Source organism: Eubalaena glacialis, chromosome 2 (assembly GCF_028564815.1).
Source record: "Eubalaena glacialis isolate mEubGla1 chromosome 2, mEubGla1.1.hap2.+ XY, whole genome shotgun sequence".
Taxonomy (NCBI): domain Eukaryota; kingdom Metazoa; phylum Chordata; class Mammalia; order Artiodactyla; family Balaenidae; genus Eubalaena; species Eubalaena glacialis.
In genome coordinates, this window is record NC_083717.1 from 15,867,873 (window position 1) to 15,895,126 (window position 27,254).

General features: G+C 35.7%; 1 protein-coding gene across 1 annotated transcript in view; it reads right to left on the reverse strand.

Annotated features, from left to right (window-relative positions):
• MALRD1 (MAM and LDL receptor class A domain containing 1) overlaps window positions 1-27,254 on the reverse strand; it is a 607,787-nt gene that overhangs the window by 116,622 nt on the left and 463,911 nt on the right. The window contains exon 34 of the mRNA XM_061181405.1: window positions 4,155-4,356. Within this exon, the coding sequence (XP_061037388.1) occupies window positions 4,155-4,356 (202 nt within the window). The remainder of the gene's footprint in view (window positions 1-4,154; window positions 4,357-27,254) is intronic.

A 27,254-nucleotide genomic window follows, 5' to 3' on the forward strand; every position in this document is an offset into this window, starting at 1 on the left:
AGGCTCTAGGGGAGAACCCAGTCCATTCCTTTCTCTTAGCTTCTGGTTTTCCTGGCCATCCTTGTCATGCCTTTACTCAGAGATGCATCACTTCAATCTCTGCCTCCTTCATCACATGATGTTCTTCCTGTGTGTCTGTTGCTGTGTCCCTTCTCCTCTCCTTAGAATGACACCAGTCATATTATATTAAGGGCCAACCCTACTCCAGTATGACCTCATCTTAACTCGCATCTTAATTACATCTGCAAAGACCTTACATCCAAATAAGCTCACATTTTGAGGACCTGGGAAGGCCATGGATTTGGAGGAGGACACTATTCAACCCAGAACACCAAAATAATCTGCTTCCTACCTATCATTCCCCTTCCAGCTGTGTCTACTGGTATTTGCCCCCTTATTAGACTCCTGAAAAAAATTCTGTAGATATGCACCATATCTTCAAGTATGCTACATTTTCTCACTCACTGTTGCTTCAAATACTGTACAAAGTCTTGTATAGTTTTAAAGGCAGCAATGTCCTACCAGCCCTGTAAAATGTTTCTTCACCAGGGAGAAAAATGTGTTCCTTCTTGTTTCAAATTATAGAACAAAAATAGAAAACACCTTCCACCCCTGGAAACTCACATGGTTAAAAAAACCAGACTCTATGAAAATAAATGCATTTCTCTGCTGACTCAGAATTGCTGGAGATGCTTTATTGCATCAAGGATGTCTCCATTTAGAAAATGTTTCCCTGGGAAACCTGAAGTAATTAAAGGAAGGATAGAGAAGTAATAACGCAGAAACTAAAGATCTGTGGGGTAGGGGAGGGGTCGCCATTATAGGGCAATCTTCTAAATGGAAAGAAAACTACAGGTACTTATGGCGACAAATGCTGTAGTTCTACATCCCTTCATATTATGGGAGAGTGTATCTTATTGGGGGGGTGTGGGGAGAATGGTCAAAACAACCAAAAAACCTAATATGAGGTTGAAATGAAGTTGAGAGTTTTTAATCTTAGGATGCTGTTTTTAATCTTAGGATGTTAATCTGGACATCAGAAAATGTAATATGCTAAATGTAAAAATCTGGATGTCTTATTATAGATTTGGAGAATATTATCTAAGTCAATTTAGCTTGCTTAGTTCATTTGAATCAAGACTGAGCTAATTAAGGAAAGATGGAAGCAGCAAGTATTCAATAGTTTTGATGGTAGAGTATTTTTCACATTCTCTGAGAGCTGAATGAAGAAGGACACACATAGATATTCTACTGGAAACATTTATCTAATCTTTATCTTGCTTTGTTCAACAAATATTCATTGTAGAAGGCCCTGTACCATCTGAATTTTAACATTTTTTTACAACTATATTCCATTGGAAAACTGTGTCCCATCCTGGGCATATTCATGCAATAAAAATAGAATATTTGGAGGGAACTTCATTGAAATTTGATCAGTTTTAAATTTTATGTGATAATAATGCTTCCTTTATACAGCATTACTAGGAAATGAAGTTTTCCCTGCTAAGTGCTAACACTTAAAAGACCATTTTTACCAAACGTTTCTGAGGCATAAATATATAATTGCTATTTTTTTCTTCTTAAAAAACCTTTAAAAATTCCGTGTGAGGAGAGTGACATCAGAAAGATGGTAGAATAGGAGGTCCTTAGCTCACATCCCTCCAACCCCAAACAACAAACTAGCAGTCATCCATGGACAAAAGTGCCTTCGTGGGAGCTTTAGGATCCTGGCAGGAGTTGTGAAACTCTGGTGAAGCCCAAGACCAAGGAGAGCTGCTTTGAGAAGGGAGGCCCATGCTCTGGTGGCAGGTTCACTGAAAGTGGTCCTGGATACAGACCAAAAGTAGCCCCATTTCCCAGTGGACTCAGCTACAGCCATGCTTGGCCACAGTTCTACAACCAGCCCAACCTGCCAAGAGATGTGGGAGGAACCATGCCTGTCTGTGCCCCATTAAGAGGCCGGCTGACCTTGGACTTGACTGCAGATCCTGCAGCAGTCCTATGACCCAGTTCCAGCCCTGCTCTACTGCATTCCAGGAGTTAGTCTTGTCTACACACATTTGTGCCCCTGGAAGCAGGCCCGCTGACGTCAGTCCTGGCTGTGGACCCTGGAGCTGTCCTGTGACTCAGGTCCAGCCCTGTTCTGCCACGGTTCAGTTCCTGCTCACTCAGGAACCAGGAGGAGCACTGTGTGTGCTCCCAGTAACAGGCCTGCTGGCTTCAATCTGACTATGGTCCCTGAGGCAGCCTAGTGACCTGGCTTGAATCCTGCAGCATGTGATTTCCAGAGAACAAGAGAGAAAGAGAAAAAGGCAGAAAGTTTACCTAGAGAAATAATGGCCAAAAACCTCCTAAATCTTGGAAAGTACATGGAAATCCAGACTGATGAAGCTCAAAAGTGCCCAAACAGGATCAACTCAAAGAAGTCTACCCAGATACACATTATAATTAAATCATTAAGAGTCAAAGAAAAGAAAGAATTTTGAAAGCAGCAAGAGCAAAGTAACTTGCCACATACAAAAGAACCTCCATAAGGCTATCAGCAGATTTCTCAGCAGGATTTTTCAAGGGTTTTTTCCTGAGATGAATGGTGACAAAAATAATTTGGTTGCAGATACAGGCACATTTGGAGGAGGGAAAGAGAAAATTAAGGAAGTTCGTTATAAACGGGCTCTATTTTCTGTTCAAAGGATATAAGAACATTGGCAGAGTGAAGAAAGTTCAAGGAAGAGATGAGGATTTGAGGATTGTTGTAGAAAAGTAGTGCCAGGCAATGGTCCTAAATGTGCATCTAGGACTGTTGAGAGTCCAGCTAACGTGATAAGTTGAAATTTTTAGTGGTCCCAATGAGTATGACCAGTAGCAGTTTGGAAAATGCAAATGGCTACGGCTACTGTAAGTCAATTTCAAAGATTGATAAACCCATTATGACAGAACATGAGCTAGATACTTGTATCTATTCTACAGGGATGGCCTGATAAATAAATGTGTTAATACTTGCAAAGTACTTAGCAGAGTTCCTGGCACATAATTAGGACCCAAATTTATGTTAAAATGAAAAAAATAGGACAGAATTCAAAGTGCCTGATTAAGAATGGAATTGAGGTGTTAGATCATTAAATCTGAGACCATTAGGGGAAAAGTATAAAGAGGTCATTTTATGGAAAAAAACAGGAAACATTGCAAATCTAGAGTTGTATTTTTTCTTATTACTTACGTTGGAAAACAGGTTTAGGAGGAGTAATCAAAAAGTAGAAGACATAATGATTAGATTATATTTTTCAACCCTAAATTTTCCGAGGGGATGATAAAGTTCATAATATAACTATGGGAGTTGGTTAATGAGGAAAAATATTTATGAAAGTGACTAGAATTTAAGAGGCCAATGTTTCACACAGTTTGATTCACCTGCAGGTTGAGATTGCCCAGGATTTAGAATCCAGTGGAAAACCATGAGAAAAAGAAGAACCCAGATGTGTGGCTTTAAAAGAGAAGAAAATTTTGAATAAAGGCTGTAAGAACAGAATTTTGAAAGAGGCATGGAGTAGTCTGAAAGGCAATGACCCTACTCTCTAATGTTGATAACGTGAAGAATTTATAAGAGAACAAATAGCCACTTAAGTGGAAGCATCTTAAACATTAGAAATTCAGATTTCAGTTAAGGGGATGATTTCTAAGAAAAGGAGTTACTGACAAGATTTTTTTTTTCTTTATGCAATAGAATAAGAGTTCTAGATTGTAGTGTAGAAACAGAAGGGAAATGGCCCAGGGAAAGGGAAAAGCTAATATGGATGGAAAAGACAGTCTGGAAGATGACAGGTGAACAGACGAATCTTTACCTCGTGCAGTTGTTGTGAACCTTTGGAAATAAAGAAAGTAGACAATAAAGCTATATTGATGGAACTAAATTTTCTCTGGGTTTCTTAAAGAATTTTAGTCAAAGCTATTTTGTTGCCTAGAGGATATGAAAATTTCATGATAAAGTTTCATGGGGAGAAAAACTTTACCTCCGACAGTATATACTGTTCTTTCCACAATGTATGAGTAGGACTGGACGTGAAAAGAAATGCAATGCCTCAGAAATTCCCCATTCTTCTATATTCAGATATTTAAAACAATCCTTGCACATCCCATTTTCTGAAGGGATGGCTTACCTCCAAATATACATTCTGGGGTAAAGGAGATGTCATCAAGGGCAATAAAGATGTTCTCTTTTCCGCTCAGATCAGCTTCAAATGCCACCTTAAATGGACTGTTACTGGAGAGAGGTACATGTCCATACATCCAACCGGTTCTTTTATTGCCAATCACTGACCACACCAGGATGTTTAGTCCAGATTCCTCAACAGTATACACCTAAAAATAGGGAAGAAAAAGAAACAAACAGAGAAAAATCAACTCTTCATTGTTTGGATGTTAGAGGCGTATGGGCATCCAGGTTGTTGATGAAAGAATGGAATCTAGCAATGCGACAGCTCAATAATAATACTTTTAATCATCCTTGATGTACAATCTGTTCTGTAACATAGTGGGCAAGATCCAGCTTATACTCAGGCAAGCTGTGGTTATAAAGTGAGACTATGGATGTTATATTTACTTTGGTGACTTAGACCTTCGTTTAGTTTTGACATATCGATTTCTGTGTACCAAATTAGACACGGCCCCAAACTGTAACTATCTCAAGTATCTAAAAAGCTGGCGGAGGTGTACAACTAGAATTTTTCACCACTTAAAAAAACTTCATCCATCTCGACTAAGGTGTGTTACTGTAGAAAATCCTCATAGTAAATGAATATGAGAGTAAACAAGTCATTTCAGAAACCAATCTGCAGAAAATATTTAACATTTTGACAGACAGAAAATCTACCTGAATTAACTAATGTCAATATTCAGGACTTTTTAAAGTATAAGGACTAACAGATTCAAAAGGAAGAGAAATAGAAATAGAGCTTGTTTTGAAACCAACCACCATGACAAGTTCTGATCCTTTTTTAAACAATAAAAACAATTCAGAACAAAACAAAAACAGACATTTCCTAGTGCTCTTCAAAAAAATCTATTTAAACAACAAAAAATAAAGTTGAAAAGATACTTTCCTACATTTTTTTGCACCAAAATTTTATGATTACCATTTCCTTAGTTGCTATACATATGTATAATATATACATATATATTATACATATATAATGTAGTTTTAAGGTACTTCAGCAATCACTTATACAATCTTTTCTTTTACACGGGAAAAATAAGACTCAGAGTAAAGAAAACTCATGGATGGTAATTTTCTTCTATTGCAATATTCTTTTTCTTCAATGACATTTCCCTTTACTGAAAAATCTTACTTCCTCACTTTTTTCTTAGTGTCAAAATTTATCTACAGATAATTTATCCTATAAAAATCTATCCAAAATTTATACTATTAGAAGGAGAGGACAATATCACTCATCCTGTTACACATGATATTATATTGACATTCTAGGAGTCTTACCAAAAACCACCAAATAATTCAGACCAGAAATTAAGCATATTGTCAATGTGCACCACTACAAAAAGTCTAAGGTCAAGTCAGAAATCCAACTCTTAATGGACATTAAACATAATACCAAAAATAAATCAAGATGACAGACTAAAAAAAAAAAAAAGAAAAAGAAAAAGAAAAACTTGCCTGAAGCTTGGAAACCTGAAAAGTGAGACTTTAACACCAACATTTTGGAAAAGCAGACAGTTCTTAAGTAAAAATTACCTTTCATATTTGATTTCTTGAAAAATAAAATAAGCTAAGATTCAATATGAAAGGAATTTGGGTCAGTTGACTGTTTCCCGTCTCACACATAAGCAAACACTCACTCCAAACAGTCTTCAGTTCCAAGATTTAGTGAATACTTAGTTTTCAAATTCATACAAACTTCCCCCATTTTTTAAAAGTTAAAAATAAATATGTATGAAGCTTCTGACTGACCTTGATAACAGGACAACTCTACAAAACCAAACTAAATTGAGCCCTCCTTTTGCATAAATCCTGGATTACATCACAGAGATTTAAAAAGAAATAGCTTTATTTTATTTATTTTATAACTCTTTTTCTGGGAAAATCATTTCAGAAAACCAAATTTCATGAAAATATAACACAACCTTTTCTGGTTTTATCCAAAACTCTAGCATACGTGTGTTTTATTTATTAATGTATCATTTTTATTGTTTTAACACTTCATTTTATTCTCTACTTTCAGTCTTTTTAATCTTCAATTGATCCTACATGCTCTTGACAAATTCCCTTTCCATCCATTCTCCTTTTACTCTACTTCTCAAAACCCCACCATGACATCTCCTGGCCATCTCTCTTGTACCCTCTCATCATGAGCATTAACTCTCCAATATATGTCAACCTATTTTTATCCCATTATTTCATCCTACTACAGTCCAAATTAATTATGGTCGAGTTTACTAACTCACTACTTAATTTCAACAAAACTTTTTGACAAGTTCATTAGGTGTTTCAATAGTAATATATATTTATGGAACCACCAGTGTATTAAATTGAACAACTGCATGTCATGTAAAGTGATTTTTGTAGCCACAATGGCCAATGGAAAAACTAGAAGAATCGTTTATGGACTCCTTTTAATGCTGGATTTTATTTATGGCCAATGGGACACCCACTAAAGACTAAAATTATGGTATGTATTTTTTGCCTTTCAACAGAAATAATACTCACTGTCTCCTGAGATTTTTTTGTGTGTGTATGTGTATGATAATGCTCAGCAAAGTATTTATTTCAAAAAACTTTTAAACAACTATCACTTTGAAAAATTAAAGTGGCTAATATTTTCAAAACTAATTAATTCTAAATTCCTTTGTTTCTAATTTTGTACTTTATTACACAAATTTTACTGAAAAGCAATTCATGTTGCAATAATAACATTATTTGAAATAGCTTTCTAAAAATCAACTGCTAGATAAATAATCTGGTTACTTCTATTTTGATAGTCTATGTTTTGGTTGAACACTCACCATTAATATAATAATTGTTAACATTATATACTTAAAACAACCATTGTTACCCTGATTTTTATTATAAAAGCAAAATGTATTCAAAGAATATATAAAGATATAATGAAGTTTATATATTGATATTATAATCAAGTTTACATTATATTCAAAGGTGATATTATAATCCAAGCTTATAATGTAGGGTAGGAAAAACTTAAAGAGAACTTGCTAAATCAAAAACATAGTCAGAATAAAATAATATTATACCATTTAAATACAAATATTATAATATTAACCAGTTAAATTTATGTCAAGGATTTGAGAAAGCAACTCCTCAGCATTTATTTAGAATGAACATTCCTCTGGAGGAAAACACTCAGCAACAGGTAATAGAAAATATGGGAGATGATGATTAAATTCCAGAAGAGTATGGCTCTTAGAGACCAGCTTCCTCAACAATATCCATGTATCTAGGTTGTCCAGGTAAAGAATTAAAAGAACTCGACCAGTAGCTTTTCCTAAAGTTCCTCTCCTGCAACTAGTCAGTCTCCAGGTTCCTGAAACATTGAAGGCAGGTCCCAGTGCTGATTTAGAGACTCTGAATGGACACTTTTGGATAACGGAAACATTTATCCATTTCATCACATACTTAGCTCATTAAAGTTAGGGTGTAAAATGCATCAGTGAGAGGAAATCTTGGCTTTACTTGGCCCTCAGTTACTCTCAGCTGTTCTGCTAGGTGTCTGCTCTTTAATCACTACTGATAGGCCAAAGCAATGAACTGAACTGTGCTTAATCCTTAGCAGTGCACAATTTCTCATGGTTTCATTTGAAAACACTCAAATTTTATATGAGAGGAAAGAAAATAATCAAAAGTAATGAAAAGGGAAATTTCCCTCAAAAGGGAAGTTATAGGCTTTACATTCATTTAATAAAGGATATAAATAACAATAATATTGCCCATATTAATAAAATTTAGAACATTCACATATGTTATGTTATATGAACACTACCACATGTGTAGATGTAGGGTAAGACTATTAACTTCCCTTTACAGATCTGGGGTTAGAAATGTAGAGAGAGGTTAGACAACTCATTACATGTGTACAGCACAGACCTCTAGTCTCCAGGACAGCAATGTAAGGAGCTTGGAAATTGTTACTCTAGTCCTCACGACAAGAGAAAAGCTGAATAAACTGAAAATCAACAACTCTTCTTAAATTCTTCAGTGAATTGAGGTCACAGAGCAATCATAACTGCTGCCTCCAAAATTGGAGAGAGAGACAGGTAGATGCTGAGATCACAACTTACTAAAGCAGAAACCAAGGGACAGAAACCCCTGTGGAGACCAGTAATGAGGTCGAAAAGCCTAAACTGTAGTTGATGAATTGCTGGAGACTCACTGTGGACAAGTTTGAAAGTTAAAAAATCTTGGGTGGCAGGGGGCAGTGGGGAGGATCTCCAAACTTTTGTGAGTTAGACCTCCAGGAGTCCTATCAGGTCCTCACAGGGAAAAATCACAGAAAAATTTCCCTCCATTTTTTGGCAGGAGGAGGGGAAAATATACCCAGAAATATACTTAGAGCATTCTGTTCTTCTCAGCAAGGCTTACCCTCAAGACAAATTATTTAAAAAGAGCTTAACTGACTAGGTTCATCGGAGCCTAACCGAATTGGGGAAAAGAAAATACCCAACTCCAGTCCCTGGTAGTTTTCCATGCAGGGGGAAATTACCAATTCAGCTCTCTCTAGTCTTCCTGTATTACCTAAGGAGTGAAAAAAGTAAAAATCTGAGGGGAAATTATAAAGAATAAAACCCAGGGGTAGTAAAGGACTCACTAAAAGACTGAGACCTAATCGTAGCCCTACAGAGAGCTTTCTCTCACCCCACAACTTACCAACATATACGTAGGGTTTCTATGTAATAATAGAGGGATTCAACTTAAAGAACAGTACATTGTAGACCTTATTTAGGAAGAAATCTCTCTGGAAACCCAAAGACAGCAGAGGAGACAAAAACAAGGACAAAAGGGAAAATTAGAGCCCTGATCCTACGGTTAGAGCAAACAGCAAACACAGCTTAACCTCTAGCCAGATGAACATAAAACCTCATACTAAAGGCCTAATTTTTACCCAGTACATCATGTCAGGCTGTCAAGGCACAGACTAAGCATCAGAACCAGATTTAGGTACGGTGGAGATGTTGAAATTATCAGACAGGAAATTTAATACAAGTATGATTAATAAGCTAAGGGCTCTAATGGAAAAAGTGGACAACATGGAAGAACAGATGGACAATGTAAGCAGAGAACTGGAAACTCTAAGAAAGAATCAAAAGGAAATGCTAGAAATTAAAAAAAAAAACACTCTAACAGAAATGAACCATGCTCCTGATAGGCTCATCAACAGACTGGACACAGCAGAGGAAAGAATCAGTGAGCTTGAAAATACATCAATAGACAATTCCAAATCTGAAATGCAAAAAACAAACAAACAAAAGAATGGAACAGACTATCCAAGAATTGTTGAATGGTTATAAAAGGTATAACATGCATAATGTGAATACCAGTAGGAGAAGAAAGAAAGAATAGAAAAAATATTTAAAGTGATAATAAATGATATTTTCCCAAACTTAATGATAGACAACAAACCACGGGTCCTGGAAGATCTGAGAACATCAACACGATAAATACCAGCACTAGAATTTATCTACTCTGAGGCACATGATATTCAAACTGCAGAGAATCAAAGGTTAGAGAAAATCTATCTAATGAAAGAAGCCAGAGGGAGAAAACAACTTATACAGCAGCAAGGATAAGAATTACATCAGACTTCTCTTCAGAAACCATGCCAACAAGAAGACAGTGAAACAAAATATTTAGAGTGATGAAAGAAAAACTCCAACCTGGAATTCCACATCCAGTGAAATTATCCTTCAAAATAAAGGAGAAAGAAAGATTTTCTCAGACAAATAAAAATTGAGGAAATTTTTTGCTAGTAGATCTGCCTTGCAAGTAAAGTTAAAAGAAGTTCCTTAGAGAAAAGGAAAATGATATGGTCAGAAAATCAGATTACATAAAAAAAAGAAAAGTGTTAGAGAAGGAATAAATAAAGGTAAATAAAATATTTTACTTTTCTTATTATTAATTGATGTAACAGATAATAGTTTAGTCAAAATAATAATAACAAGAATGTATTCAGTGATTTTAGCTTTTGGGCAAGTGAAATGTATGGCAGCACATTATGAGAAGGGAGGGAGGAATTGAGAATACTGTGTACTTGCACTACTCATGAAGTGGTATAGTGTTATTTGAAAGTGGACTTGGATTATTAGTAAATGCATGTTGCAAACTCATGGGCAAACAATAAAAAAAGGTTTAAAAAGAAGACATGCTAAGAGAAGAGAAAAAAGGACTCATAAAAAATGCTCATTTAAAACGAAGGAGGCAAAAAAGAGTATAAGACACAGGCACACAAAAAGAACAGTTAACAAATGTAAAACAGTAACATATGCTAGGTATTGACTCAACTATCAATAATCACTTTAAATGTCAGTTTTCTAAATATACCAATTAAAAGACAGAGATTGTCAGAGTGGATTAAAAAGGAAGACTCAACTATGTATTGTCTATAAGAAACTTAAGTTAAATATAAAGACACAGGTAGATTAGAAGTAACAGGATGGAGAAAGATATACCATGCTAATGCTAATGAACAGAAAGCTGGAAAAGCTATATTAATTTTGGGCAAAACAGACCTCGGAGAAAGAAAACTATTATGGATGAAGAGGGCATTACACAATGAGAAAGTGGTCAATTCTCTAAGAAGACAACAATCCCGAATGTGTATGCACCCAACAACAGAACATCAAATACTTGAGAAAGTACAACTTGAAAAGTGGTACAACTGCAAGGAGAAGTAGACGAATCCACTCTTACAGTTGAAGACTTCAACATCCCTCTATAAGTAACTGACAGAGCGGGAGGCATTAAATCAGTAAGGGCATAGTTGAACTGAATAACATCAATCAACTGGATCTAATTCATTGGTAGACTACGTCATCCAGAAACAGCAGAATACACATTCTTCTCAGACTCATAGGGAACACTCACCAAGATTGAAGACATCTGGGCCATAAAACACACTATAGCAAATTTAAAAGAATAGAATCATACAATGTATCCTTTCAGATCACAGTGGAGTTTAACTAGAAATAAGTAACAGGAAAATAGCTGAAGAAAAATGCCAAATACTTTGAGATTATACAACACGCTTCTCAATAAAACATGGGCTAAAGAAGGAGTCACAAGAAAAACTAAAAGTATTTCAAACCAAATGAAAATGGAAATACAATTAATCAAAGTTTGTGGGATAGTGAAGCCATGTTTTCAGGGAAATTTCATAGAATTAAATTCATAAAGTAGAAAGTAAGAAAGATCTAAAATCAATAATCTAAACTGGTTCTTGGAAGGGAACAATAAAACTGATAAACTAGCTAGGTTACCTAAGGAAAAAAAGAGAGAAGATACAAATATAAATATCCGAAATGAAAGAGTAGCCATCATCATTGATCCCCTGAAAGAATAATAAAGGGTTATTAATTATTAACAACTCCATGCCCACAAATTTGATAATCTAGATGAAATTGATCAATTCCTTGAAAAGCACATCTATGAAAACTCACACAAGAAAAACACATAATGTGAATAGGCCTTTACCTATTAATGAAATTGAATCAATCATTAATAAACATTCCAAAAGAGAAAGCAATAAGCCCAGATGGGTTTGATGGTGAATTCTACCAAAATTTTAAGGAAGAAATGGTATCAACTCTCTACAGTTGTATCCAGAAAATAGAAGCAGAGGAAACATTTCCAAATTCATTCTATGACACCAGCTTTACCCTAATACCAAAATCAGACAAAGAGACTACTAGAAAGGAAAACTATAGGCCAATATCTTCCATGAACATAAATGCAAAAATCCTCTAAAAAATATTAGCAAAATGAATCCAACAATGTATAAATGAATTATACACAACCATGAGGTAGAATTTATTTCAGGTATGTTAAGTTGGTAAACATTAGAAAATCGATTAATGTAATCTATCATATCAGCAAGCTAAAGAAGAAAAATCATATAATTTTATCAATAGATGCAGAAAAATCATATGACAAATTTTAACATCCATTCATGATAACAACTCTTAAGAAGCTAGGAATAGAGGGGAACTTCCTCAACTTGGTAAAGAACATCCTACAAAGAACCTATAGCTAATCTCATTCTTATTTTTATGTCACCAGTTTTTATTTTTATTTTTTAATGAAGAACATAGATGTTTTATGTTCTGAGTCCTGTTTTTCATTGTCATCACACATTCATTTACCATTTCATTCATTCAGTTAATAAATATTTATTGAGTTTTGGCTAAGTACCAGGCATTGTTTCACGTACAGCAGAAAAATCTTAGCTCAGTCTTACAGTCTTACCATAGTAGTAAATTTGTGCTATCCAACTTACTTATAAGCTTCTTTTTCAATATATTTAAAGTTAAATTTTTTTTTTTCAATATGTGTCTGAAATTGGAGTTCTTTAAATCACTTCTGCCTGGTATATGGTGAGAAACTGGAGACTTTCCTGTTCAGATCAGGAACAAAGAAGGATGTCTGCTTTCACTGCTTCTTTAAACATTGTACTGAAAAACCGACATAATGCAATAAGAGAAGAAAAGGAAATAAGAGGTATACTGATTATAAAGAAATAAAAATGCCTTTGCTTGCAAGTGACATGACTGTCTATGTAGAAAATTTCAAAGATGCAACAACAATGAAAAAACTCCTGAAACTAATAAGCAATTATAGCAAGGTTGTAGGATACAAGGTTAATGTACAAAAGTCAATTATTTTCTTATATTCCAGCAATGAACAGTTGGATTTGAAATTAAAAACATAATACCATTTATATTAGCACTGAAAAAAGAAATATAAATGTAAAAATGTAAAGTACATGGTCTATATGAAGAACACTACAAAACTGATGAAAAAACTATCTAAGTAAATGGATGATATTCCATGAGGAAGACTCAACATTGTCCAGATGTAAGTTCTTCCCTACTTGATGTATAGATTGAATTCAATCCGAGCCAAAATCTCAGCAAGTTATTTCAGGGTTATTGACAAATTCATTCTAAAGTTTATAAGGAAAGTCAAAATACTTAGAATAGCCAACACAATATTGAAGGAGAAGAACAAAGTCGGAGGACTGACATTACCTGACTGCAAGATTTTCTATAGAGGCACATTAATTAAGACAGTGTGGTATTGGTGAAAGAATAGACAAATTGATCAAAGGAACTGACTATAGAGCCCAAAACAGACCCACATAAATATGGTCAACTGATCTTTGGCAAAGGAACAAAGGCAATTCAATGAGGAAGGTTAGTGTTTTCAACAAATGGTATTAGAACAACTAGATCCATGTGCAAAAAAGTGAATCTAGATTCAGAGCATCCATGTTTCACCAAAATTAACTCGAAATGGTTCACAGACCTAGATGTCAACTGCAAACTATAAAACATCTAGAAGATAACATAAAAGAAACTATAGGTGATCTTGAGTTTTGCAATGACTTTTTAGATAGAAAACCAAAATCATGAACCATGAATGAAAAAATTGGTAATTGGACCTCAATGAAATTAAAAGTTTCTGCTCTGTGAAAGACACTGTTATGGGTATGAAAACATGACCCAGAGATTGGAGAAAACATCTTAAAACATATATCTGATAAAGGACTATTACAAAATATATAAAGTACTTTTAAAACTCAAAAATAAAACAAACAACCCAATTTAAAAATACACAAAATGTCCAACAGATACCTCACTAAAGAAGAAATACAGGTGGCAAATAGGCATAGGATAAAATGTTCAACGTCATACGTCATCAGAGAAATACAAATTAAAACAATTATAACACATATTAGAATGGCTAAAATCCAAATCACTGAAAATACCAAATTTTCTCAAGGAGCAACTGGAACTCTTTTTCATTGACGGTGGAAATGCAAACTGGTACAACCACTCTAGAACACAGTTTGGCAGTTTCTCACAAAACTACACACATCCTTACCACATGATCCAGCAATTGCGCTCCTTGATATTTACCCAAAGGATTTGAAAACTTATATCCACACAAAAACCTCCATATTAATGTGTATCGCAGCTTTATTTATAATTGTCAAAACTTGGAAGCAACCAACAGGGTTTTCAACAGATGAATAGTTAAACTTTGTTATATCCATACACTGGAATCTTATTCAGTGATAAAAGAGAAGTGAGCTATCAAGCCACAAAAAAGACATGGATAAACGCATATCTCTAAGTGAAAGAAGCCAATCTAAAAGGGCTACATACTGTATGATTTTAACTATATGAATTTCTGGAAAAGATAAAACTGTGGACACAGTAAAAAATGATCAGTGGTTGCCAGAGGTGTGGGAGAGGTAGGGAAGGATGAATAGATTGAGCACAGGGGAATTTTAGGGCAGTGAAACTATTCTGTATGAAACTGTGGGCACACATCATTATACATTTGTGAAAACCCATGGAATGTACAGCATGAAGAGTGAACCTTAATGTAAACTATGGACTTTAGTTAATAATAAAGAGCTGGGCTTCCCTGGTGGCGCAGTGGTTGAGAATCTGCCTGCCAATGCAGGGGACGCGGGTTCGAGCCCTGGTCTGGGAGGATCCCATATGCCGCGGAGCAGCTGGGCCCGTGAGCCACAATTGCTGAGCCTGCGCGTCTGGAGCCTGTGCTCCGCAACAAGAGAGGCCGCGACAGTGAGAGGCCCGCGTACCGCGATGAAGAGTGGCCCCCGCTTGCCGCAACTAGAGAAAGCCCTCGCACAGAAACGAAGACCCAACACAGCCATAAATAAATAAATAAACAAATACTTTAAAAAAATAATAATAATAAAGAGCTAATATTGGCTCATTGACTGTAACAAATATACTAGAGTAATGCAAGATGTTAATAATAGTGAAAACTTGGAGCTGGGGTTAATGAGAGTGGGTACGGTGTACAGGAACCGTCTGGGCATTCTGCTCAATTTTTCTGTAAACCTAAAACTGCTAAAAGAAATAAAGTCTATGAATCTAAAGAATATTTTTAAAAACCCAAAATATACACAGTAGAGAATGACAGAGCTAGTGTGGAATTTTCCTGATTTGCTTTGATTCACTCAATTGCCTATTCTGTTGGAAAAACACAATTGCCTCATCCATTTCAATGCCAATTAAAGCAATTATTCAAATGGTCACTTGGTCCTCTAAACACATTTATTCATACTCTCTTTCCTCCCTACCCTCTTTCCATCACACTTTCTATTTCCAATTTTGGACATTTAAAAAAGTCAGGTGGCACATCGCCTCTAAGCTTGCCAATGTCAGCTCCTTTTCCCAACTCCCTCTTTAAGACCAAGCTCCTTTGCCTGATCAGAGGCAAGAATTATCAAAGTACCAGGTATATTAAGCTATCAAAGGAGGCACTTAAGAACTCAGTAATAGCAACTTTCTAGAACTGGGTCCCACAACAAAGGTAATAAAAATGTCCTTGCAATGGTATAAAAGTTTTTTCAAGACCTCTCCCCATTCCCCTTCCTCTGTGTCTTCTTACTCTCTCCTCCCTCCCTGTGCTCTAGCCACAAGACTCCCTTGCCCACCTCCCTAAACCCCACGAACACTCCTGACTTGGGTCTTGGCACTGTTTTTTTCTCTCTGTCTGTTCTCCCACTCCGGGCCCTGTATCTGCATGGCTCACAGCCTCACCTCCTTCAAGCGTTTGCCCTAAGCTTACACCCTTAAAGCGGCTCACTCTGACCATACCCAGCCCCACCAATCCTCTTACACTGCTTTACTTTGTCACAGATTCTTGAAAAAGACTACTCAGCTTACTCACTGATCCCATTTCCTGCTGTTTAATGGCAGTTTCCCCATTATGACATAAATTCTACGAGAACAGGGACTTGTCTGTTTTGTTTATTTATGTATGCCTTGAACACTGCCAGGTACATAATAGGGGCTCAGTAAACATTTGCTAAAGAATGAAAGAATAAAAAAGCTAAAGATTTGAGAACTTTGGAGTTGGACAGGATCTTGGAGATCGTCTAGTCAAAAACTTTACAGGGACTAGAGACCAAGTAACTCGCTGACCAGTGGTGGAAGTAGAAGCAGCATTCTCATTGTTTCTCACTGCACAAGTTCTACCTTGGCAAATTCATCATTTTACCTGATAAAGAAAACGTATCTACTTATAAAAATCAGGATTATTCAGGTACTGCCGTGAGAGCTAGCAATACCCTAATCACTATTTTTTACAAATAGTTCCTTGTTCGCACTAAAACATCACCACAATTTTCTTTCTGGGTTAGGCGGTCAGTGAGTTATAAATAAGCTATGGTGTCTTAAAATTTAAAAATACACCATAGGTAAGTAGGGGAATGGATGATTTTTTTTTAAAAAAAAAAACCTTAGAACAATCAGAATTTGAACTGCAGAACAATCTACATTTCAGCTCTGTCCCTAAAGGCTGAGGAAATAGATCACTCTTTTTTTCTTTGCCTTTCTCATTGGAGATGAGAAAAAGGGAATCCAGTTTGTTCTGTAACATCTCAGAGCAAATTAAATGAGTTCACTGACATGAAAACCCTGTTCAAACTATAAAGGACCAGCCAAATTGGCTGGTGAATATTTGTGGTAAAAGGAGGCATTTCTGGTCCCTCTATCATATTTAAGAAGCATATAACTTTCCTTCAGGGTTTTACCTACCTATAAATAAGAAGGCTGAACAGTGTTATGGTCAGGGGCTAGGACCCAGATTCTAATTCTGGCTCTGCCAATGCTAACTGGATGTCCTAGGCTAAATTATGTAATCTTTTCAAGCTTTGATTTCTCTTTTGTTAAATGGAAGAAATATTGATATCTTCCTGATATGTCTGTTATTAGGTTTAAATTAAAATAATGTATATAAAGTAAGTACCAAGACTAAATACATTTCCTTTTTATTATTATTCAAGAGCTTGCTATTACACATCATATATCATCCATTCAGAAAAAAAGAGTTAATATAGTAGGATAAGTCATGTTAATAAGAAAGTTAACTAGGCAATTTCACCATAACGAGCTGACAGATTCATGGGATTTTAAAAAATGATTTCAGGGCACAATTTCAGGTTTTTCAGATTTTTTACAAACGTATCACTAGGGTGCTTGTAAATAAGGGGAATGAGAACCAGAGAGCTTTAGAAACTCTCTAAATTTCTAGTCATTAGCAACTTAGAAAGCTGGGTCTAGGACCTAGGTTTCCAGTCGATTGCCTTTCCTGAACATCACTTGTTTGCAATAAACATCACTGGCTGTATCAGAGGAAGAAGAGCTGAGAAAAATTACAGCTACCATGCATGTGGAAATTGAAGTGGCTGATTTGTATTTAGCTCTACAACATTAACTTCACATTCTTTGAAAGAGACAGACTATTTAGGAGTAATCAGAAATAAAGCACCAACCAAATGTTTCTCAATAGTAGAATGACCTGTGTAGCATTCAATGTTAGCCTGATACCTCCATGTTTTTTCTCCCAACTAATCACTGTACAGACTACCTTCAAAATGCCTTCAAAACATCTTCTCTCAAAATGAAGGAAATTTTGGACTGTAAAACAGCAAACAGAAAAAAAAAAGGGGAGTTTACTTTTTTAGTGTATTCTGCAAAATTGTAAATATTTGGAAAGATGGTTCCTGGTTCTGACGGCTAACTGAAAACATATGTTTACTTATACACCCCAAGAACGTTCCACTGCAAAGACAGGAAAAATACTGAAAGAAATCCACAGAAGCACAGGAAAATTAGGAGCACATCTACCAACATACAAAAATAGTAAGGACTTTCTGGAAGTTTAAAATCGAATGGAAACTGTTGGTTGAAATTACATAAACAAAACTGAGGAACTTGCAAACATCTACAGGTGAAAAAAAGACCAACAAAAAAGTGACTGTTCCCAGTGGAATTCTGGAATAACTCTAAGAGGTGGACAGCATAGAGAAGAAGCTATGCATGTGTCACTAGCTCATAATTAATCAAAGAACTCCATAAAAAGCCAGATCAGTCCTTATGTTAGGAGTTACTGATGCAGGCATTCATACCTAGGACACACAGGGTGGATAAATACTGCTGGCGTGGGAGATCTGACACAGGAGTTTTCACGAAAGGGCACTGAGACCAAAGAAGTGAGGTGGTGGCCTTGTGACTGCCACAAAGTACCTGTACCTCCCTCAACAGATAAACAAGCCAGCAGTACATCAGAAATGTAAGTCCACTAGAAAATGCATCTCCTTCTTTACACCAGAGCAATAAAACTGGAGATCTTGAATTAGAATGCATATTCACTGCTAGGAAAATAAAATTTCTTACTTGGTCTGATGCAATGAAATACACATGGTAATATTATCCAATCTAGACTCATCCACATATAGGAACAGAAAACCAATAGTAAGTAACCTGACAGTTGAGGAAAATTCTGAAAGACAGGAATTAAATTGAGACCAGTATTGACCACCATGAGAACAACTGCTAATAGAATAAATGGGGAAATATATAAAGAAATGTAATTAATTCCCTTGAGAGATTGAAGTGTCCATCATATCTATAAAATAGAACAAACTAATATGAAAAAGAAGCATTCAGAGTTCTTGGAAATTAACGAAATGATTGCTAAAGTAAAGCCCCCAGAGATGAACTGCATAGCAGAATCGATACGGATTAAATCTCACAAAGTGAACTGGAAAACTGAACCAAGTGATCTTCCCAAGACCACAGTGTCAGAGGACCAAGGGATGAAAAATTTGAGAATATATGATAGAGGATAGCAAGGATAGATCCAGAAGTTTCCACATCAGTCTAATAGATGTTTTTAGAAGGAAATAATTAAATAAATTACAGATGAAAACCTCCCGGAGGTGAAAAATGATGAGAGCCCATCAAATTCCCAGGAGAATTTATCAACTCCAAGGATTAAAAGAATATTTTACCCACTTCTTGCGAGAAAAGTAGGACATGTGAAAATCCTGGAGGAGAAATAATCAGTCAGATAGCTGTCTTCTACATGGCAGATAGATACCGGACATTAGAATACAATGCAGTAGTGCCTTCAATTACTTAAGGAAAAATAATTTTGAACCTAGAAGTTCATACCCAAACTATCTTTCCAGTATGGATCCATGATATGTTTCTTTCAGCCAATCAGGAACTCAAAAAACTTACCAGCCATGCACTGTTTCTGAAATACCTATGAATAAAACATGCTATGGGCTGCATGTGACCCTCAAAGTTCATATGTTGAACCCTAAACCCCAGTACTTTAAAATGTGACTGTATTTGGAGATAGAGCTTTTAAAGAGGTAATTAAATTAAAAGGAGGCCATTAAGGTGAACCCTAATACAATCTTGCTGGTGTCCTCATAAGAAGAGGAAATTTGTACATTGGAGGAGTTATTAAAAATGCACCCACGTAGAGGAAAGACCAGGACATGGTGAGAAAGCAACCATCTGCAAGCCAAGGAAAGAGGACTCAGAAGAAATCAAAACTGCCGACTCCTTGATCTTGGACCACCAGCTTCCAGAACTGTGAGAAAATAAATGTCTCCTGTTTAAGCTACCGAGTTTGTGATATTTTGTTATGGCAGCCCCGAGCAAACTGATATACATATCAAACAAAAAGAATCCAATATAGTGGACTGCAGAGGAATTAATAAAGAGTAGTGAGCAAAGGTAACTGTAAAACATATAGTTTTACTTGATAATTATATACTGGTGAGGTCTAAGGCATTTTAAAGAATACGATTGCTAGGAGAGTAGATGAATTATTTACACCATGAATCTAATGTTCCAACAAATTTTAGTAAGTCATAGAGCTGTTTGGGAGGATGAGCCAGGTCAGTAAAATTTTGCCAAAGGTCTTCTTTTATTTGAGGGGTGGGTAGGTTAGAAGTATGCAATTAATTTTCAATAAAAATGGATAAATATTTTGAATAGATTTACTAAAAATTAAATGTCCACTTTAGAAAAAAGATACAGCAATTAAAACTTACAAACACTGGGAATAAGGAGGAATAAAGGAAATACAATCACTCTAATTAAAGGCAGAGGTAAAGGGGAAAATAATGAAAGAAGAAAAAGACTAATAGAAAACACACACGAAAAATGTTTTGTACATATGTGAAAGCACTGAATTGATTTATTAAAAAAAAACAGAAGCTCAGATTACGGAAAAAAATAATCCAGCCATATGCTGTTTATAACTGACATAACTAAAGTCAAGAGTCATGGTATTGTTAAAAATAAAGGGATAAGTAAGATGTTAAGGCATTTATTTATTTTTTATTTTTTTTAACATCTTTATTGGAGTATAATTGCTTTACAGTGGTGTGTTAGTTTCTGCTTTATAACAAAGTGAATCAGCTATACATATACATATAACCCCATATCTCTTCCCTCTTGCGTCTCCCTCGCTCCCACCCTCCCTATCCCACCCCTCTAGGTGGTCACAAAGCACCAAGCTGATTTCCCTCAGCTATGCAGCTGCTTCCCACTAGCTATCTATTTTACATTTGGTAGTGTATATATGTCCAGGGCATTTATTTTTTAAATGGTAAGAATGTCCATATTATTAACAGACAAAATAAGATTTCAGGAAAATATAAAGGAGGTATTTAATATTGATAAAAGTTATAATTCCTTGAGCACCTATAACTGTCTTGAATCTTCATGCATTCAACCATATGGCTTTGAAATATAAGGGCTGAGACCAATAAGAACAGAAAGACAAACTGAGACTTTATACTGGAGGAACTTAAAATACTTTTTTTCCCTAAATTGACAAATTAAGTAGATAACAGTGAGTAAGGATGTAGAGGATTATGATTCAATTTATCTCTGTGTTTCTATCATCTCTCTGTGCATCTATCTTTGCATCCAAAGAAGAAACAATCATTCTTTCATACATCTGTAGAAAATTTACAAATGCATATATGAACTTAACATATTATGAAAGCATGTCAAATCAACAGGGGGAGGACACAGTATTGAATCAGTGATGTTGGAAGAACGAGCTTCCTATTTGGAAAGAAAATCATGAATTTCTAACTTCTCACCATACATATGCAAAATCAATTATAAGTGGACGAATTAGTTAAATCTAAAAAATCAAAATTATGAGATAACTTAAAAAAAATGAGAATATTTTATTTTATGACAGGAAAGGGCTTCCTAAGCAAAGCATTAAGGCCAAAATCTACAAAGAAAATAGAGACTGACAGATTTCACAAAATAAAAATGTAAAAGAAAAGTTGCTGTAACTATGAATCTGTTAAATATTTTTTTTTTTGGTTTGGTTTGGTTTTTTTTAAGAAGCAATATTCAGCTTGGGACCCAGACTTCTAAGCGAAGCTGACTTTTGGTTCTTTCTCAAGGTGACTTTGCACCTAGCCTGCTTGTAGGCAGGTGTAAGAAATACCTTCTTTTGCAAATTCTCATGTCTCTGTCCTAAAACTGTGACTTGATTTTAATTTTTAGCAGCATAACTCTTCAACTTGAGGTCACTTTTCTTTTCCTGCTTTTATTATATTCTAAATGGAAAGTCTAATTTGAAGGTCATATTCGATTAGCTCCTTCTTCTGAGTGTCACCCTTTGCATCTCATGTAGTGCCATCCCAGCCTGATAATTTATACTTTAATAGAAACTTGCAGCAGTGTTTTTTTACCATCCTGATGTTTATTTTTCTATTATCTACAATAAAAGATACACAGCACATGTCAGCATCGTTTCCTCTATCTGTCCTATCCAAGTATCTTTGCTGTCAAGGTCTGTGTGCCCACCTCTGCTAAGTTAACATAAGCTCATGATTCTCACTACGTAATGGATGATATGTTGTGTTTGACACACTATCCTCGGTGTCCCTCATCACAGGGTCCTGAGGGTCATGCAAACTGCTTGACAAAATGCCTGACACATCAGATACAACCTTACCTTTCTTCTCTTCTATTCAATAAGACCTGTCAGATTAAATACAGCATACTGATATAATATAGGGAGAATCTTGAATCTATACTCAAAAAGGGAGGAAATCACTAAAAAGTACTCGGGTTCATTTTAACTACTGTTCTTGCGTATTACCTGTGTCACATCTTACAAATGACTGCAACACAGCAGTGTGTGTGACACGTTGAGAATTACTGCCCTAGTACATTACTAGCCATGTTTACGCTAAATTAGTATGAAATGCTCAAATGTAGGGTATAATCTAGAGCTTCGACAAGACTGTTTAGAGGGCAGAAATTTGCTAAGTATGCTCAATGACTCCTACACATACTTCCAACCTTTTATGCCTGGGGATATCTGCATATATTATTGTTTCTGCTTTTAAACACTATCTAATGTTGTTCTCAAAAGCTGCCTATGATAAGCAGTGTACCACCACCTGTGGAAATAATGACCATGAGGTTTAGCATGTAACAGGAATGAGAGAGAACTGGTTAGTCTGGGACAGTTAAAATGCATATAAAAAAGGAATAGAATTATTGACCGAATACTGATAGTGACTCTCAACAACGTTCACAATAACATAACATCATAAAAAATGCATTGTTAAATTAAGCCCTAATAATAAAAGGATTAAACAAAAAAATCTGATGTGTAAATTGTCTTAAGCATATGCCATACAAACTAGTAGCTATTTAATTTTGTATATATATTTCTATATGAATACAAGTACATATTCAACTTTTTAAAATATATTTTTTCCTTTCTGAAACTTAACATTTTTCTCCTTTCTCTTTTTACTCCACATATCACTGGAAGAATTTCTAGAGCACTAGTGATAATTAAGAAATGGGCCAGGTCCTCATCTATGTGGTAACATCTCATGTTACCAGAACCAGAACCTTTGGGGCAAGTCATTAACACAGGTTACCATTTTGTAAATTATTACTTCATTGCACTAAGTGGTAACCCAGTGCCCTGATTAAGTGAATGTAAATCTAAAATGCATTTCCTTTGTTAACTAGGAACTGTTCATACACAATATTTCATTGATTCATTATTCAATTATTTCTGATTATATTATTATATATAGTGATAAGGGTAGTTGCTGATTGAGGTATCAGAGGTCCTTTCCAGAATATCTCGTAGTACCTGGCCCTCGCTGGTGTACTGTGCACCATCCCCCAGAGGGCCCAAGGTCATCCTGCATTTAAGAAACAAGGCTGAATTGAAGTGAGACTCTTTTCCTTCTCTGCTAAACTTCCTATTCTGAAGTTCATGAGCCTGGAAGCATCACAGGGAATAAACAGAAGTTCCTCCTGCATTTATCCTAGAAAATGGGCCCCTGAAAGGTCCAACTCTTCTAAAAGGACAGCTATAGGTCTAATGACAAACCCAAGAGGACTCCGAAACTGACCAGAGGAGGCCTGGATCAGTCTGACAAAGAGGATATATGTTGTCTGGTAGCTCTTATCCGTGGTGAACGGCTCATTCACAAGTTAATCATCAAAAACAGCAGCACAAAAGGATTAAATGGTATGTCACACAGGCAATTATAGGAAAAAGAAATACCGATAGCATCTCCCACACCACCTCACACACACTACACATTTAGGGAGCACATTTAGGACGACAATTTAAATAACTGTTACACTAATTTTTTTTGTTTTTTGTTACATTTGTAATTCAAATCAAATTTATACTGAAAACTACAATATGTAGAACCGGAAATATGCAAAGCACCTTTTAAAGAACCAGATTTCAGTAACTATTGGTAGAAAATAAAAGATGATTTTGAATAATAAAATATGGAAAATAAAATACGCCATAAAAAACCCATCTAGTTCTGAGAGGCAGTAAGCATAGTAATTAAAAGCATATGCTGGAGCCATTTCGTAAATAGCTCTGTGACCTTGAACAAGTTCCTGAAGCTTTCTGTATCTCATTTTCCTCATCTGTTAAAATGTAGGTAATGTCATTACTTGCCTCATGGAAGGTGTGAGGATTAGATCAATCAATACATGTAAACGACTTCAGTGTATGGCATACAGTAACCCTCCTATATTATTCTCAGCTTTTTTCTTTTTTTTTTCCTCTGATCTTACTATCTTCCTAAATATCACATTAAAACAAAACAAAGCAGAATTCACAAGCATGCGGCCACCGCAATAATGGCTTCCCGAATGGAATATTTACATGCTAAATTCCATAGGTTTTAGCAGAAATCATGTAGCTCTAAAACTCAACTTTAAAATAAAGACCACTTCAACCTGGTGGCTAACTGTTCTGATATATGAACAATAGCCTTCTAGAAGCCCATTTAGATATATTAACCCATCTGTTAACACTGAAAGAAGTTTTAGGGAATAGTTCATTTTTTCCCCCCTGAGCAATTAGAAATTTCTATAAATTACAAAAAGTATTATGAAAAGTATTAATTATAAAAGTTCACTTCCTTTTTGTGTCTTTAAAAAAATGAGTCTGGAGTAAAACAAGGATATTAGTCATTTGCAGAGACATTCTCTTGTCCTGTGTCAAACTTTACCTCTTTCCATAGATATTAAATAACTCACCTGAGCTAGCATTAAATATCAGAACAAGCCAGAAGCTAGAAAGATGAACTACTGAAACTAAATAATCTCATGGGAAATTAATTTGGTTTCACTTAGGGCTCTTTTGGCAATGTGAATCAGAAAGAGACCAGAACCATTTTAAAGAGTGCTTTTAATTTAATATGTAGGTAGGTAACTGAAAGACAGAAAGAAACTGACCTAGAAAATAAAGTATGTATTAGCATTGTTCCATAATTTGTGAGCCTGTGAATCAAGGGATACTGATGCCTGTATAGATATCTTATTATTCTGAATATTATTCATTCACTATCCTGAATATTATTCACTTATTATACTACCAGGCTTTCCAGTTCCTGTAAAACATTTCCTCCATCATGCAGCACTCTACTTTACAGGCTGGGATAAAACTGAATTGTTTGGCTTTTTACCCTAAAAAGTAATAGGGACAACATAATTGAATTGCACTTTGATCTCATCAACTGTATCTCTTCTTTGACTGCACTAGCTTTATATGATGTCCTTCACTAATATACTAATAAAATTAAAGTGTGCTTTATTTAGAAAATAATCTTAATATGCCAGTGAAGATCTAAGTCTTGTTCATTATTTGTAGCAATTGTTTTCCAGTTTATCTTTATACTCCACTTTAAACCAAGCCATATCTTCTCTGCCGGAGACCCCTGGAAATCATCTTCTAACTTGTCTCCCTGTTTTACTTCCACTTTCTGGTCTCCTCCTACCCCCAGGTCCTGTCCTTTTTCCCCTCAGCAGCCAAACAGATCTTCTAAATTTTCAAATGAGCTGTTATTATCCCTCAATTTTAAACTCTCTGCTATGGACTTAATGAGTCCCCTCAAATTCATATTGAAGCCCTAATCCCCAATGTTTTGGTTTTGGGAAGTAGGGTCTTTGGGAGGTTATTAGCTCATGAGGGTGAGGTCCCTGTGAATGAGATTAGTGTCCTTATAAGAAGAGACACAGAGAGATGATCTCTTTCTGACAGGTGAGCACACAGTGAAAAATCAGGAAGAGGGTTCACAACAGGAACCAAATTGGCCCATACCTTGATCTTGAACTCCTCAACCTCCAGAACTGTGAGACATAAACTTCTGTTGTTTGAGCGATCTAGTCCATGTTAATTTGTTATAGCAGGCTAAGCTACGAGACTCTCCAATGACTTCCCGTGATTCTTACAATAAAATCTAATCTCTTGACCATCCTTACAAGGCCCTGAAGGAGCTGGTTCCCATCTATCTCTTAGCGTCTCTCGTTTCTTGCTTATTTTGTGCCAGCTATACTGGCCTTCAGATACCTCCCACTTTTGAGCTTTTCCATTAGCTTGTTTCCTCTGCCTAGAACATTCTTACTTCAGTTATTCACAAGAATGGATCTTTCTGGTTTTTCAAATCTAAATTCAAACTTCATATTTTTCAGAGAGACTTTCTTACCATTCAATATAAAATAACTCTCTCAGCAGACCATGAGTAATTATTTATAACAGAAAACAGTTTACTTTGTTCCAGAGTATTGTATCACAAATTGAAGTTTTCATATTTGTGTTTTTTTAATTTGTTTTCTGTCCCCCCCTACTAAACAGTAAGTTTTTAATAAGTTAATGTAAGGAGGACAAGTTTAAACTGAATGAAGCTCACTCAAAATTTTTCATTGTTTTATCAGATAATGTCTTCAAAAGATTTGTGTTTTCATTTGGGTGGGCACTTAGGGCTGAGTTATAAAATATAAACTAACATATTTCAAATAGAGGAACTTTAATATAGGCAATGGGTACAAAGTTTATGGAAGAGATGAGAAACTACCAAGGAAATTATGAGGCAACCTCTAGATTAGTATGTACAGAAAGATGTCTCCAACCTGAAAACTAGAGGGTCAAAGGGAGGGAATAGTGAAGCTAACTTGCTGGAAGAAGATGGCATTTGGCAGGCATCCTTGGTGGGAGCCAGAGCCAGGGAAGCAGGGACTCTCTAGGGGAACTGAGTCACAGATGAGATGCAGCAGAAACTCAGCCAGAGAGACAGAGACAGAGACAGATATAGATATAGAGACACAGAGAGAGAGAGAGAGAGAGAGACAGAGAGAAGGAGAGGGAGAAAGACAGAGAGAGGAGGAAGGCTTGTCTCCTCTTTCTGCCCTCAGATCTTTGGCCAGTACCTTCCGTTGGCCAAACTTATTCAGGAATGCAGACAGCAAAGGACTCGGGAAAGTATAGTTCTCTGGGATACAGAACAGAGCACAGAAGGGCAAGGAATACATAGCACTTAATACAATTTCATAAAATTTGTGCTGACAAGAAAGCATTCTCGCACAATCTGCAAGTTGAAATCTCTTTTAGGAATACCTTGTTATTTTTATGGCCTCATAGATGCTCTATCATGAAACTTCACTTTAGGGTTTTTTTTGCCATATCCTTTCTAAAGGATTTGTGTAATCAGTGTAAGAAATAGTTTCAGATTAGCACAGTTATAATCTACCATATGCTCCAGAATTGTATTTGTTATTTATTAACTCAAGAAGTCACCTATTTATGGCATATCCTAGGGCAGTGTCTTTCAACCTTTTCAAACATGAAGACCCTTTAGAAA